Source organism: Peromyscus leucopus, chromosome 4 (genome assembly GCF_004664715.2).
Source record: "Peromyscus leucopus breed LL Stock chromosome 4, UCI_PerLeu_2.1, whole genome shotgun sequence".
Lineage (NCBI taxonomy): Eukaryota > Metazoa > Chordata > Mammalia > Rodentia > Cricetidae > Peromyscus > Peromyscus leucopus.
In genome coordinates this window covers 19,190,789-19,206,665 of record NC_051066.1, presented here as the reverse complement: position 1 = coordinate 19,206,665, position 15,877 = coordinate 19,190,789, and the positions used below count along the sequence as shown (strand labels likewise).

General features: G+C 37.4%; 1 protein-coding gene across 5 annotated transcripts in view; it reads left to right on the top strand.

Moving 5' to 3' along the window:
- The window catches only part of Lrp1b (LDL receptor related protein 1B), a 1,927,307-nt gene that overhangs the window by 1,327,807 nt on the left and 583,623 nt on the right, over positions 1 to 15,877 (top strand). For all 5 annotated transcript variants that reach the window (XM_037205578.1, XM_028868856.2, XM_037205579.1 and 2 more), the window contains one exon: positions 10,311 to 10,460. In XM_037205578.1, coding sequence (XP_037061473.1) covers positions 10,311 to 10,460 — 150 coding nt within the window. The remainder of the gene's footprint in view (positions 1 to 10,310; positions 10,461 to 15,877) is intronic.

The window sequence follows — 15,877 nt, the reverse complement described above, 5'->3', positions numbered from 1 at the left end:
ATCACTCTTCATGCATTATTCTTAAGAATCTAGAATACTATATATTTTAGCTCCTTGGTAATCTCTTTTGTTTTTAATATAATCACAATCATAGGCCATTTATTTACATAAACTTCTAGCATACCTTCTTGAACTCTACCAACCACTTTCTATTATTTAATCATTGCAATCCATGCCTTGTGTTAATAAATTTTATAATATGTACGTGGGTAAGGTTTCCAAGAACATTTTATGACATAAAATGAATTAAAGGGCTATCATTTTTAAAGATATTAAAAATATAACTACTGTTTTCTACTCAATATAATGATCTGTGGTATTTGAAATTTCACTTCTAAGCAAGTCACTTTTATGTATAAAATGTAATTAATATATAAAGCTAAATATACCAAAAATATTAAAAATATGAACATTGGCCAGATAACTTGACAATGTTATTATAATTATTAATATATACAGACAAATAATTTGTACTTATTGTACACTAATATTATTATTCACTTACTAATTGTTCAATTTTTACATACAATAAAATCTTACTTAAAAAAATGTCATGTGGTACATTCTAGATTCCAGATACTGAAATCAAGCAATTATACCTATCCTTAGGAAAGTAATTTTTCAATTAAGGAAAAGTAACAGATAATTACAAATAACATCCTTCAGCCAAAACCCATTAAACTAATCCATTAATGTTACGTGCTGGACAATATATAGATGTAAAAACAAAATAATGTATTCCCAGTATTTATTGGGAAACCTGAAGTAGTAAAAACAAAGAAAGAAGCTATAGCCAAATTAATGATGTTTAGAAATTTCAGCAAAACCTTAATCATAAAAACTATGCTTTTGTTAAAAAAAATAGGCTATGATGTCATCATTTAAAACTAGTCATAATTAGTCAGTAATTAGCAGGTTAAATAAAAAGAAGAGTGCCCTCTTTCTCCTATATTAGCTTTGTAAACTACAGTTGTAAAAAACAAAACAAAAAAAACAGGAACTTGGGGCTGGAGATATGGCTCAGTGGTTAAGAGCATTGGCTGCTCTTACAGAAAACCTCGGTTTGATTCCCAGCACCCATATAGCCATTCACAATAGCCTGCCATTCCAGTCCCAGGAGATCTGGTGCTCTCTTATGGCACCAGGCACACATATGGTACACAGACATACATGTAAGCAAAACAATCATACTCAGAAGTAATGTAAAATCATAATAGAAAAGAATAACAAGATTTGAGACTTAAAAAGAAGTAACAGAAGATGGGGGGGTCTTGTTCTTTGAGGGAGGGAGAACCCAAAATAAGATTTGAATGAGCATGGGATGTATACAAACTGAATCTGCTAAATGAGCATCCAGAAGGGGGAAAAAAGTAATGACTGAGGAGAATGCTCAACATTAGATTGCCAGGAACTACAATTAAAAAATCAATAGAATGATATAACAGTGTTTTACAATTTTTACTTTTGAATTTCTTAAGCTATAAAATTATAACTTTGACAAATGCAAAACAATGGCTATAAAAACTGTTAAAATGCTTTTAAATTAAACCAGTTCTCGTAAGCAAAATGCAAAATCTTATCATTGATTCTGGCTTTCCATTTTTTATTTATTATTTCCACAAGGCTCATAATGTTTATCAGTCACCTAGACATAAACAATAAATAAGCCTGATATAAACAATAAACCATGCAAAGTAAAATATTTTATATGAGGGTGATGGAAGTGATCTGAATCTTAGCTTGAGAAGATATGCAACAAAAATTAGTCCATCGACTCCTCCCATATATTCCACACAGTACTGATTAGTACTTAACACAGGGCACATTATAGGGCAAGTGGAGAATAGTTTAGTCTAAGAAAAGTTAGATTGGCGAATTCTATTCAGTTGATGGTGTGTCTTTCAAAAAATGGAAAACTTTATGAGATACTTTCATATTTGAGTGCATTTATAAAAATCATTGCATAGAAATGCCTTTCATAAAAATGAAAACATTTGCCACCTATAAAATATTGTACATGCAGACATAAAATGTAAATAAATAGTACTAGTACCTGAAAAAATGATGCAGAAAATAATCTTTTGAGTTTTTAGTCAAGGTTGTCTATGAAACGCCTCAAACATCATAGGTTATGATGCTATCACCCTTGGTTGTCCCCACCTACTACCCCGCCCAGAGGTGGAAAGTTAGTCCTAGTTGCTGAAGACACCACACATTGCTTTGAATACAGAACATAGTGTGCTTGAGCTTTGTCTAACCTGAAAGCCTCCTAGCTTGAGGACTAGCTTTCATGGTACAAGAAGTTAACACGAAGGCTGCTAAATAAGGGAAGCAATGAATAGTCTACTACCCGGATATCATACCTATGAACCACAATGACCATCGTGGCACTATAAGGGTACAGTAGCGGCACACATACATTAGTGGTAGCCAACAGCTTTCTAATTGGACAAAGGCTCACTCAACAATATGAAACATGACTTGTACTAGAAACCTGGCTACCTGGAGCTAGTGAGGTGATTGGTCCTGGAGGAGAATCTAAAACTGCCTCTTTACTAAACCAACATATTCCCTAACTACATTATAAATATTTATCCTACACCCACGGATTAGTGTAGCTCACACCCCTCATCAATGCAACTTCTCTTTACAATCAAGAGAGGCTATTACAGAAACAATAGCCAGTCAAAATGCAGAGTTGGAGATCCCAGCTACAGTGGAAATATGCACAATAGAACTCCTGAACCTACGGCTCAGGAAACATTGCTGAAGAGGGCAGGAAGATTTTAGGAGCCATAAGAACAGGAAATTTTCTGTGAGATTGTGTTTCCTAAGAATGTCAAAGAAGTTACATTCTTGAAGTTTGAACAATATGATTGCCTAAACATAACCTGAACAAGGACTATGGTATGACTGTACACACGATAAAACAGAAAGGAAAAGGCCAGAAGTCTTCAACCTTGGATAAAGAACTAGAGGCAATTAAGAAATGCTGAGAGCAGAGGAAAATAGTTTTCTTTAAGGCAGAGCATATCAACTCATAATATAATACCAAATAGTGATCCCTGAAAACCATATACACACATGTAACATTGCACAGACAGAACAGGTAGTATTTTTGTATTTAGGAATTCATACGTATGTTTTAAATATTCATATATAATACAAATTAATCAAAAAGAGGTCATGAACTTGAAAGAGAACAAGGAGAGAAAACATGGGGAAGTTGCTGGGAGTAAAGGGAATGGGGAAATTATGTAAATGCAGTCTTAGAAATATTTAAAAATTAATGCAGACAGCTCTCCTGTAAACTTTATGCAATGCTCTCCAGCTGGAAAATTACACAGAACCAACAATGCAATGTCACAACCAAGACAGCGACTGTAGTACAGTTTGCCCACCTTACTCAGATTTCTCAGTTCTGCTTGTCTCTCTTTGTGTTTGTTTATTCAGGTCTATACAATGTGATCCTGTGTGTACATGGCTGTATCTACCAGCACAACAGCTCTTCACCTTATCCCCTTATAACTCCCTCCACTTCCCTCTTGACATCGAACCTCTGCTTCCCCATGTAGAAATGAAGCTTCATGGCGTGGTCATGCAATCTTCTGAGACTGGATTTTCATTGCAGATTTCTTTCTGTGGAATCCCTGGCCTTGTTTCATTTGTAATAACAATTTGCTCTTTGTTTTGTCTGTGTATCATTCCATAACCCTAGGGAAACTTCAGTGGTTACAGTTCTGCGATTTATAATTCAGTTACTCTAAACATTCAAGTACAAGTTTTTGTTTGTAAAGTTTTTGTTATATTTTCTGGCATAAATCTCCAGGTATGCAATTATTGAGTCCTTAGGTGATAATATTCTTAAGTTTTATGTATTTGTTGCTTCTTATGTATGTATGTGTGTATTATGTTTTCATTTGTGTGAGCACAGTTGTGCGTATAGGTGTAAGTGAGTGAATGTGTGCATGCATGTGGAGGCCTGAAGTTGACACTGGTTGTCTTCTTCAATCACTCTCCACGTTATTTACTGAAACAAAGTCTCTTCTTGGCAGTTCTGGGACTACAGGTGCCAGTCATTTCTGCCTGACTTCACCTGACTGAGATCTGGGGCTTGTAAGTCCTGTTTTCAAGCCTGTGGGCCTAGAGATTTTGCCACTGAGCCATTGGCCCAAGCCTGTACTTGGCTTTTAAAGCTACTCCTGTTGGTTTTCCACAGTGGCTCTATCATTTCACATTCCCAGCTGTAGCATGTCAGTAATTAGCACTTAGCTTCCTCAATAACTTTTAGTTCAGCCATTCAGATAGATGCATAATAGTACTCATTACAATCTGAATTTGAATTTCTTATGATATTGAACATCTTCTCATGGGCCCATTTGCCGTCTGTGTATTGTCTTCTGTTTGAGTTTCAGCATGTTTTCTTGGCACTTCTTAGACTGTTGAATCTGATACTTCTGTTATTCATACTTACCTGATGTTGGTTATGTGGGTTACAAATGCTTTCTCCAGATGCAAGTGTGGCTTTTACCACCTATCACAGAAAAGGTTGTCAAGTGTTTGCTTTATAATCAAAATTAGGTAGGGGACTCTCTGTTTTGTTTTTGTTGTGTTTGAGACATGGGTCCAGGCTGGCATTGAACACAATCCTGAATCATACTCCTCAGAACTAGGATTACATTCATTTTCTAGCATGCCTGATAAGGGCAATTATTTATAATAATCAAATCATCTGCAATTATCAGCTGTTGTGATTACCAGAGAGATGGATACAAGTTTTCAACATAATTTAGCTTTAAATATATGTAATGAAACTTGCTTATAGTGAATACTGGATGTTTATTGAAAGATAGGGGTGCCACAATGTATTCTTTCTCCCTCCCTCTCTCTCGCTCCCTCCCTCCCTCCTTCTGTGTGTGTGTGTGTGTGTGTGTGTGTGTGTGTGTGTGTGTGCGCGCGCGCGCGCACGAGTGCGCATGTTATTGTGCATGTGCATATGAATGAGTGTGGAGGATATTATACCTAGATATTGTTCCTCCGGAACTGGTCACCTTGCTTTTTGGGATATCATCTCTCACTTGAACCTGCATTCATGGATTACACTTGGCTGCCTGGCAAGAGAGTCCCGATCCCCAGCAATCTGCCTGTCTTCACTTTCCTAGCCATGAGGTTACATGTATGCTCCACAAGGCCTGGCTTTTTAAATGGGTGTTGAGGGTGGCCTGGGTCCTTCTTCTCATGTGATTAACACTCTATCCATCAAGCAATACCCTCTGTCCAGTGCATCGTCTTATTACTCATTGACCATGGGGAAGGAAGCCCATCTAAGAACAGGACTGCAGAATTGTCCCTTCTATTGTCACCACTTAAAAGAGAACAGAGTCTTGCAACACAGACAATGCTTGGATTTCACCAGAACAGTCATTAAAGTTAACATTAGAGTGTTCCCAGGAAGTAGAGTGGTCCATGAAGGTGCAGTGGGCGAGCAGTTAGGCTGGCACTGCTCCAGTACCACCATCCCAGATGTCAGAGGAACAGGGCTAATCATTGGGCATCTCAGTTTGAACTTTTTGTGTCAGATCTGGGTTTTAGTGTTTTTTGTTTGTTTGTTTGTTTTTTTAACAGTGGTATAGGTAGTGATAACTCAGAAACATAAGGAGAACTTTGAAGAGAAATTTGGGATATGATGGAAAATATTGTGTAATTTCCATCTTTCCAAAGTCTTAATATTAAAAATACCTTTTTACACCTTTACATTTTCATTATGATCCCTTATATACTGATTTAATTTTTATGTCTTTAAAAAAGAAAATACATAAAATTAACTATGCAGTTATAATTGCTACAATACTTAAGGCACATTATCAATAATAAAAGAAATATGAACTTAAATGTTGTTTAAAAGTATTGTAGCATTTTCTCTACCAAGGTGTGTATTATACCTGTAATGTGAACAATTACATCAGTTTGGTAAATTATATTCTTTCAGAAATTAATATGGTCTTCCTAAATAAAAAAAGTTCAAGTAAAATAATATATGAAGGGAGTTTATTTGGAATATATTAAGGAATGTGAGAATCCAAGCATAGATATCAATTCTGCTTTTATATTACTAGGAGAGTGAGGGAAAGGTAAATATTTTACTTTTTATAATGTTTTTCAGTTTAAGTGATGACTTTTTCTTCTTTTTCTTTTTGTGTCGCTTAATCTATGTTTCTTTTACTGATAAGCAGACCCTCATAATCTTAATATTTTATAGGAGACTATAATGATATTGATACTTTTAAAGAGTCTCTTAATATTTTTACTTATTTTATTGTAATAAAATCATAAATAAAAACATCACACTTCACCAGGTAAGCAAGTAATTGTTTGAGTGGCTACCTTAATCTAGCAGTATGATGTAGTGGGTAGCCATTCCAGCTTGGTTCTGGAAGTTCCAACCCCCATTGAGACTCTGGCAACTGTCACGCTACCTGAGAGAGCGCCCAGAGAGAGCGCTGGCCCATCCAGCTCTCGGGTCCCCGGCGCCTCCCCTCGCCCCGCCTCGTAGGTGTGACAGTTGCCAGAGTCTCAATGGGGGTTGGAACTTCCAGAACCAAGCTGGAATGGCTACCCACTACAGTATGATGCATTTATCTGTAAAGATGTAGCATAATTATATTCCTTTATATACATTCCAGGAAAGCTTTGCAAACATTCTCACATTGGACCTATTTTCTCATGGCAATTGATTTCACATTCGAGCACCATTGACTACTTTGGTTGCATTAAATGGCTATTACTTCACTGTTTAATGATTTATTGTCTGAAGTATTAGCACAAAATGATATGACTCAGAAACTGTTTTAGTAAGTGCATATGTCAATTTAGTTTTCAGTGATGCTAGAACTTCAAAAAATATTGTTGACAAGTGAAAAAAAAACCTCATGATATAAAAGCATGCATCTTAATAAATCACAAATATTTCTGAACATTCTTGTATCAGTATATTAAAACAGACTTTACTAATTTCTTTTAAAATGAATTAATTATTGTTTATGCATGTATGATATGTGTGCAAGGCTGTACATACCATGGCTCCAGTGTGGAAATCAGAGGGCAACTTTACAGAGCCAACCTCTCCTACCTTTTGTGGGTGATCAAACCCAGATCTGCAGTCAGACGAGACAAATGCCTTTACCAGCTGAGCTGTCTCTTTGGCCTCTTTCCCAACGTCCTAAATTCATAACAGAACTTGTAGAGGATTTTACTTCTATGTTTTAAACAAGGAAATGATCAGGCAGTGGTGGCACTTAGGAGGCAGAGGATCTCTGTGAGGTTGGGGCCAGCCTGGTCTACAGAGCAAGTTTCAGGACACCAAAGGTAACACAGAGAAACCCTGTCTTGCAAAAAAAAAAAAAAAAAAAAAAAAAAAAAAATCAGAACAAAGAAGTGAACACACTCAGCAATATACACACATTTTACTAGTATACTTAACTAACACGAGGCAAGATATATGGATCATCTAGGTGGCATTTATCTGATAAATACATAGATCAAGATAGAAACTTTTGTAAACTTTAAAGTCACTCCCCTGGAACTGTTTAATCCCCAAGAGATGTGCGAAAGCCTAAGCCATACAACTAGACATAGAGTATCACTCCCTTTCATTCTATTTCTCATACTGTTTGAGTTTAAGTAATGCATATTTAAAATCCCACTGTACTAGACATTTTGGCCCATATTTTTATTTTCCTATTGTAAGTATGTATGAGCACATATGTATATACACTTTTGTACATATGTCTCAGTCCAGAGGTCCACCTTAGGTATAGACCTCATGTTTATTGGTGTAGGATCTCTCACTTACCTGTAGCTGACATATAAGGTAGACTGGCCATGTATTTACCTGTCTCTGTCTTCCCATCACTGGGATTATAAGTACACATTACCACACCTGGCCATTTTACCTGAGTTCTGATATCACATTGAAGTTCTCAAACTTGCTCAACAGACACTTTACTGGCTGAACTATCTCCCCACACCCCCAACTCTCTGGCCTCTACTTTTAATATCTGTATTTAAAGAGGCCTAGGTAGGAGGTTTCAAGTTTCAGGGCATTCTGGGATGTGTAGCAAGACCCTGTCAAAACAGAACTAGTCAGTCAGTTGGTAATGCTAAGGGTGTATCTCAGGGTAGACCATTTGCCCAAGAGGTGTGAATTTATGATTCAGTCTGAAGTACTACAAAAATAAATATATACATATGGAATTAGTACAAAATTGTTCATTTGTGAGTATGCCTTAACTTCAAGAAAAACTCCTTTTAGACATCTTATAGTTTTTATAATATATTTAATTAAGTAATCCATTTTCTGCTAACAGATTATCTTTTGTGGGTACCATACAATCGGCTGATTGTGACAGAGTCCCTTTCCTGTGTGCACATACTTCCCAGAAGCAGAGACTGAATTATAGACTCTGGAAATCAGTGGCCCAACTTTCACTTCATTTTCTGCTGAATTCCACATTATACAACACATACTCGTGAGACTGTAGAGTATGCAGTGGCTGAGAATTTCAGTCACTGTGGGTTAATTTGGAGTCACGTATGTTCAATGTGAAAGCTCACCTTCCTTCCAAAAAGGAGATTAAAGAAAGTTAAACAAATACATTCTGTAAGAAAGGCTAGACTAGAGTATTGATTTCAATATTGCAGGGGAAAGAAACTAATAGATTAGTCTATCAATGTGAGACTAAAACTGATAGTGTAGATGCAATCCTTTTACGACTACTGGAGATGGCTCACAAATCTGACTCTGTGTTTTTTTTTTCCAGACAAAGCCAAGACAGAAATATGATCAGTTAAAATTTTATATTTCCCATATATAGCTTTTTCTGGCACATGGCCCTGAAAGAAATGTGTCCCTTGGGTCCATAGATAAAGAGGTCACAATATGATGTACTGCCTTCAGACACTACATCTTAGGAAGTCTAACAGAGGCCTTTCTGTGTGTGCTTGTAACAGTTCTTGCCTTCAAACCAAGGGCAAAATGCCAACACTCAGTTCAGCTGGGGACCTCGAGGACAGAAACAGCCATGTGAAAATGCCGCTCCCTGGGGCCTTGGCTTAACTGTCAGATGCAATTTAGAATCCTCATTGGCACAAACTGCACATTTTAGAAAAGATTCTTTATAACAGTCTATGTTTATTTAATTCTTTGTATTACCTTAACATCATCAGACAGATGCTTAAGCAGAAGCCAGTTCTGAAAATATGATCCTATTATCTGATTTCTACAGACAAGGCATGCCCAGGTGGCACAGAGTCTGTAAAGGGCCATGTTGACATTCTTAAACAAACTGTATGGGGGAGACTTTCATCCTGAAATATCATACCTGATATGTTTATTATTATTATTATTATTATTATTAGTAGTAGTAGTAGTAGTAGTAGTAGTAGTTGTTGTTGTTATTTTAACTAATTTTCTTAGTAGTTAAAATGAATCACCTGATTGTGGTCTTCAGAAAAAAAAATGTCGTTTGAAAAACTCTATTTCCATAATGCTGGACTTTGCATTGTGGTTCTATGGGTGAATGTTTCCAGCTTCTCCCAGAAACTGAGACAGTCCACAGGTAAAACCTCATGCAGGTGAGCTGGGTGGTTCCTGGTGTGGAATAGCGCTGACACCTTAGTCCACTCTAATCTATGACTCACTGGAGTCGAGGACTGCCCTGTAACATCTCACCATCTTAATGCACTTGAACTCCTGGCAATCTCTCCCACTTTTTCCTGTGTGTTTGTGTATTTCCTCGTGGTCATGTTTCTGTTCTTTGTTTGCTATGGAAGGACTGTATGTGGCTTGTTCATACCTGGAGTTGATTTCAGGAAAAGTTTGCTGCCGCATCTGAACATCTGTCCACAAGCTGCATCATGATAGGCTCAATGGCCAACACGGATGCACAGGGACATTGTTTTAGTATGAACTGTGATTGTGGGGAACATGCCAGTAATTGTAGATGTCTGTGCTGAGAACACAGGTTTCTTAGCTTCCTGGGTATTAGTTTCCTTATCTGTAAAATGAAGGTGACATTCCTTTCAATGTCATGATTATTTTCATCCGTAGCTACCGTGAAGTTGCCTGTGAAACTCTAATGCCCCTCAGTTAGTGAAGACACCATATATCTAGCTTCCTATTAGCCAGGTCTTATTTTCCAAGACCAAAATGTGAACTTTCAACCTACTTTCCCCTATAATCAGGAGATGGTAAGTGAATATTGCCATTTGGCTGACTGTTATTATGTTTAACTTGTTTAATTTAATTACAGGTCTATCGATAGACTATGTGGAGAATAAGCTTTATTGGATCAGTTCCGGAAATAGAACCATAAACCGATGCAACCTGGATGGTGGTAATTTAGAAGTAATAGAGTCAATGAAAGAAGAATTAAAAAAAGCTACAGCCTTAACCATCATGGGTAAGTGCAGTGATTCTGTGGTGAGGCTGAATCTTATTGATTAGAAGTTGATTAATTATGACCTAATAAAAGCCTAGCAAAGTTAACGTTTCATTAGCAACAAAGACACATTCAAGCTGAACATCTCTGTGGGTTTTTTCTCATTTTTTAACTTTAGAAAACATACTTTTATGATTATTCAGATTAGGCACTCAGTGCTGGTATTAAAATTAACTTTGCTTAGTTATCAATCCTCAGTATTGTGTGGATTCTACTACTGTATGATTCTTTCCTGGGCTCTGTTACAGCACTAAGGTGGAAAAGGCTTGCATGTTTCCCTGTGCAGTTGAATTTAGTTCATTTGTTTTTGTAGCCTGGACATGGAAACCACATCACTGTCATCTGACCAATCGCTCTCTCTACCCTGAAGCGTGGCATCGTATAGGCAGGTTCTAATGACCATGTCTCATTTCCATTCCTTTTCTTCAGTATTTTGGAGGATTTAGGAAGTTGGGGGAATGTATGTTTTCTACAAAAAATAGTCAACTCTGCTGTATTGCTGTTATAAACTATGTGTTGAGAGCTAAGTTTTCCTTTTAAAGAGATTTTCGTGTAAATTGTAAGCTGTAAGAGGTGGTCCCCAAACAGAAGTGTTGTTTGCTAAGGGGTTTTTGTTTTGTGGATGGGCCCATGTGGTCAGCGTGCAAGACAGAATGCCCATGTAGCTTATCAATTGCTATATTATATTACAAGAAATGGGAAATAAGATCCTTGATTATAGTTCCACACATCAGGATATGTAAAAGAACATAACAAAACCTTATGCCATTTAAAGAAATTCAACCTGAATATGTTTTTTAAGGTTTGTATAATTAGCAAATGGGGCCTTGAAATTATAGAAATTCTATTCCCCATAGTATTTCAGCACTTTCATCTGTTCATGAATCTAATGTAATAGTGCTTTGTTGTTGTTTTGTTTTGTTGCTTTGTTTTGTTTATGAGCACATGAGCAAATGATTATATACTATTTAATGATGGGTAAATACTTTAAAATTTATTTTCTAAGCAAACACTTTGTCTTATTACCTGTATTTCCAATCATGAAAACTGCATGAATAAAAGCCAGATATGATAGCACATGTTTATCTCTCAACACATAGAAGGCTAAGGAAGGCTGACTTCCAGGCTAGCCTGGGCTATATAGTAAGATTGAGACTAGTATGTGCTACCTACCTAGTGAGTTTGAGACTAGGTTGTGTATATATATATGCACACATTACCAAAACTATGGGAAATGTGAGCGAATGTCCATTTTATAGTGCTGATTTCTGCATAAATGTCAAATTAAGATCTCAGCACATTCTAGTTTTATATGCTGGGATTTTGAGGAGGACCCTGCTGATATCCAGGCAGGGAAATGAATCCTCAAAGAGATGAGAACGAAACCCCGGTTCAGATTGACTTCATCAACCTGGATCAGACTTCGGGCAATCTAATGCCAGGCAGTTCATTGGTAGCATCTTTAAAATATAGTACAATTTGAGAAAAGGTTTCCAGGCAACAATCAGTCCAATTCCAGGTGCACAATAAAGCTTAAGGTGTGACTACATAGAAACTCCTTTACAAAATACATGTGACCATGAGTGTGGGTTCTATAGCTAAAAGGCCTAGAATCTAGTTGTCTCCAACCAAGATAGCAGAAAATTCAGCAGGCTACAAAGTACAAATGACATCTCCCTTAAAGATGGGTTAAAGATCTAGGGAAGAAAAAGTATAGGATAATCATTCTAGGGAATTTGGGTGAGATTTGCCTTAGTTACAAAGTGGGCTAGGTCTGTGTCCACAGATAGCACAAAGGTTATGAGATCCTTAACAAAATCCATTCCTAGCCTTCTGGGCATGAAAACAGGTATTTTTATCTCCTCCATTAAGAAGAGGCCCCTGTGTGCTTAACATTAGTAGTTTCCCTAGTTATTTGTGGGTATAAGGACCTCTGTGGCCCCAACGAGCTTTGCCAGCTGCCAATACAATATTACCCACTAGGCTTCAGTGGCTGTCTTCTGGTGTAGTTTCGGTTCTCTTCATATTACTTTTTTTGGCAGGTTTTTTTTCCCCCTCAATTATTTCTTGAAATTGAGAGTTTCAAAGATAGATTTTTCTCCAGGTAAGACATTTATACTTATAAGTAAAGAATCTCCTTTTGAAAAAATGACTGATTTTTTTTATTTCCTGGTATTTGGGAATTTCCTGTACTGTTTATATGTGCTATTAGTCATGTTTAATGTTCTCTTGACAGGATGACTAATAAAAACAACTTAAAAGACTAAGGCTTTATTTTGGCTTCAATGGTTCACTTTATTGGGGCTAGCTACATTGATTCTGGAATTGGGCTGAGGTTAATCACCTAATGGCACAGAGGAGCAGGAACAGTCTGGCTGCAGGGTAACACACAGCTGCTGAGGACCGGCCCCTGTGATCAGCCTGCTTGAACTAGGAGGACAGTCAACTATCTCTGGCTAATCTATTCCGATTGTGGTTTTTATCAGTGAATTAATCTGTTCATTATGTAAGAGTCCTCAAGTTTTAATCCTCTCTGGAAATACCAGGACAGAATTGCCCAGGACCTGTGCTGGATTAACCTATGCACTTCTTAACTCATCCAGGTTGTTAAGAACACTATGTCACACAGCTCAGTGTTGGCTCTATTCTCATTGTCTACACAGAGATATACAGACATGTAATAAACATATGCATATACACAAACATACACACAGATGTACTCAACTCACATATATACATACACAAACATATATGAATGACATCTAGATTGTTAAGATAACTATACCATACATTTCAGAATTAATTTGTTCTGTGTTTGCACACACATACACACACATACACACACACACACACACACACACACACACACACACACACACACACAAACTGTATCCTATGGCTTATTTTAAGATTGAAACTTATATTTGTTCTTTAGGATGGTTTTTGTTTGATTGCTTGATTTTGTGAGACAAAGTTTCAGCCAAGATTGGCCTCCCACTCACTATATTATTGAAGATGACTTTGGGCCCTAAATCCTCCTACATCTGTGCTCCATATTCTAACATAGCAGGTTGTGACACCCACCTGACTTCTACAGGATGGATCTGTGAGTTTTCTTATATGACTCAGCATTGTCAAACAACAGTAGTATATTCTTCATATGACTTTTGCATATGTTAAACCTTAGTAAAAGCAAATATGAAAATCTGAAAGTGTCAGAATAATCCTTCACATTGTGTTCAAAACTTAATGCTTGCATACTTTAAAAAAAATCAAGCCAAATTACCAAACAATATTTAGGAAACTAATAAATGAGAAGGAATTTAAAATGTCATGACACTTGAACAAAACTGACTTTTTACTCCTCCAATATGTGTCCTCATATTACATACTTCGTATAATACCTGCTGTGGGATGTTCTGTATGGCAAATGTGTTAATAAATAAAACACTGATTGGCCAGTAGCCAGACAGGAAGTATAGGTGGGACTAACAGAGAGGAGAATTGAGGGAACAGGAAGGGAGGAGACTTCCCAAAGCAAGGAAGATGTAAGGTGCCAGTAAGCCACAAGCCATGTGGCAAAGTATAGATTAATAGAATTGGGCTGAATAGAAGAGTAAGAGCTAGACAATGATAGGCCTGAGCTAATGGCCAAGCAGTTTAAATAATATAAGCTTCTGTATGTTTATTTTATAAGTGGGCTAAGGGACTGCTGGGGCTTGGCAGGACCCAGAGAAAAAACTCCAGCTACAAATAACATGTATTATAGTATTAAAAACCATGACTGAATAGATGAATTAAATATTTGAGAAGCTTCCACTTGCCCTGCTAACACTACTGATCTTGTTTGGAATGGAATGGAAACCAATACTAAACTTACAGAACTTGATATTGTGGATGTAGTCTCAAAAAATGAAGTACGTCCTCTCTATTGATGAAAAGAGGGTTTAGTACATTGTTAGTGAACAAAAGTTCATTGACAGCATGAGAGAAATGTTTGGAAGATCAAGAGTCTCAGTTGCAGCAGCATTGCAGAACTACTTCAAACAGGAGTTGGCAAACCTTTTAACAAATGAATGGCTGTGTATATCTGCTCCTCCACAACACTGTAGCTTGATTAAAACCAGTTGACCAATAAGAACCAATGGCTGAGGGGCCCCTGACTGTATCAGGCCCTCTGAATAGGTGAGACAGTTGATTGGCTTGATCTGTTTGGGAGGCATCTAGGCAGTGGTACCAAGTCCTGTGCTCATTGCATGAGTTGGCTGTTTGAAACCTGGGGCTTATGCAGGGTCACTTGGCTCGGCCTGGGAGGAGGGGACTGGACCTGTCTGGACTGAGTCTAACAGGTTGATCTCAGTCCTTAGGGGAGTCTTTGCCCTGGAGGAGGTGGGAATGGGGGGGCTGGGAGGAAGGGGAGGGAGCGGGAGGGGGGAGAACAAGGAATCCGTGGCTGATATGTAGAACTGAATTGTATTGTAAAATTAAATTTAAAAAAAGAAAATAGTTCTCAACTTAAAAAAAAAATCTCTAGGAGCAGCATACTAACTTCTTAAAGAAGCCCACGTATCAAAATACAAAGAACATAATTATACAGAAGTGGGTGGGAATTTCTAGTTTCCCAGCAAGCTCTGGTCTCACCTTCTGGGCAGGCTTCCCCTGCTTCCTCAGAGTTTGATCTCTTTCATTTTGAGGAAGAATGAACAATGGCATGGACTGCTGCCTGCAGAGGACAGTGTTGTAGCCATAATAAAGAAAACAAACAGCTGGAAGAGTGTCCTCAGTCTGGTCCAGGGGATTATATTTCTCAGAATGTTTAAACAGAAATTTCCTCACAGTGATACTGAAATTGCACATCCTGAGAACAAAGAAATTGTCTTGATGCCAAGCAACACTTATATACAAACTCACACTAGCTTCCCAGATTGACTATATAGAGGTTTGCATTTAACTGAAATGTAAGAGTGATTTGCCTCAAACTGAGACAAAAATATGTCTTCTCACCGTTTTCACCATTTTTTTTTTAATTTTCAAAGCTTGTAAACTGTAACCACTGGACATCTCACGTTTTGCTTTAAAGTAAGGTACACAAATAAAATGGAGGCAGATTGGAAATGTTGAATATCTGGTACTGTCCAGATGAGAACAGAGCCAGTATCTGATGGGTCTGCAAACCAATGTGACAAATATCAACATTGACGCAAAGCTAGAGGTTAGAACTGGGAGGAAGGCTCCATTGCTAAAGTGCTTGTCTTGTAAGAATGAGGAACAAATAACACTCCTCCACACTCAAGTAACACTCCAGGCACAGTGCCATATGCTTAGAATCCCAGTGCTATGGAAGGGAGAGCCAAATGGATGGCTAGCATGGGAGTTCA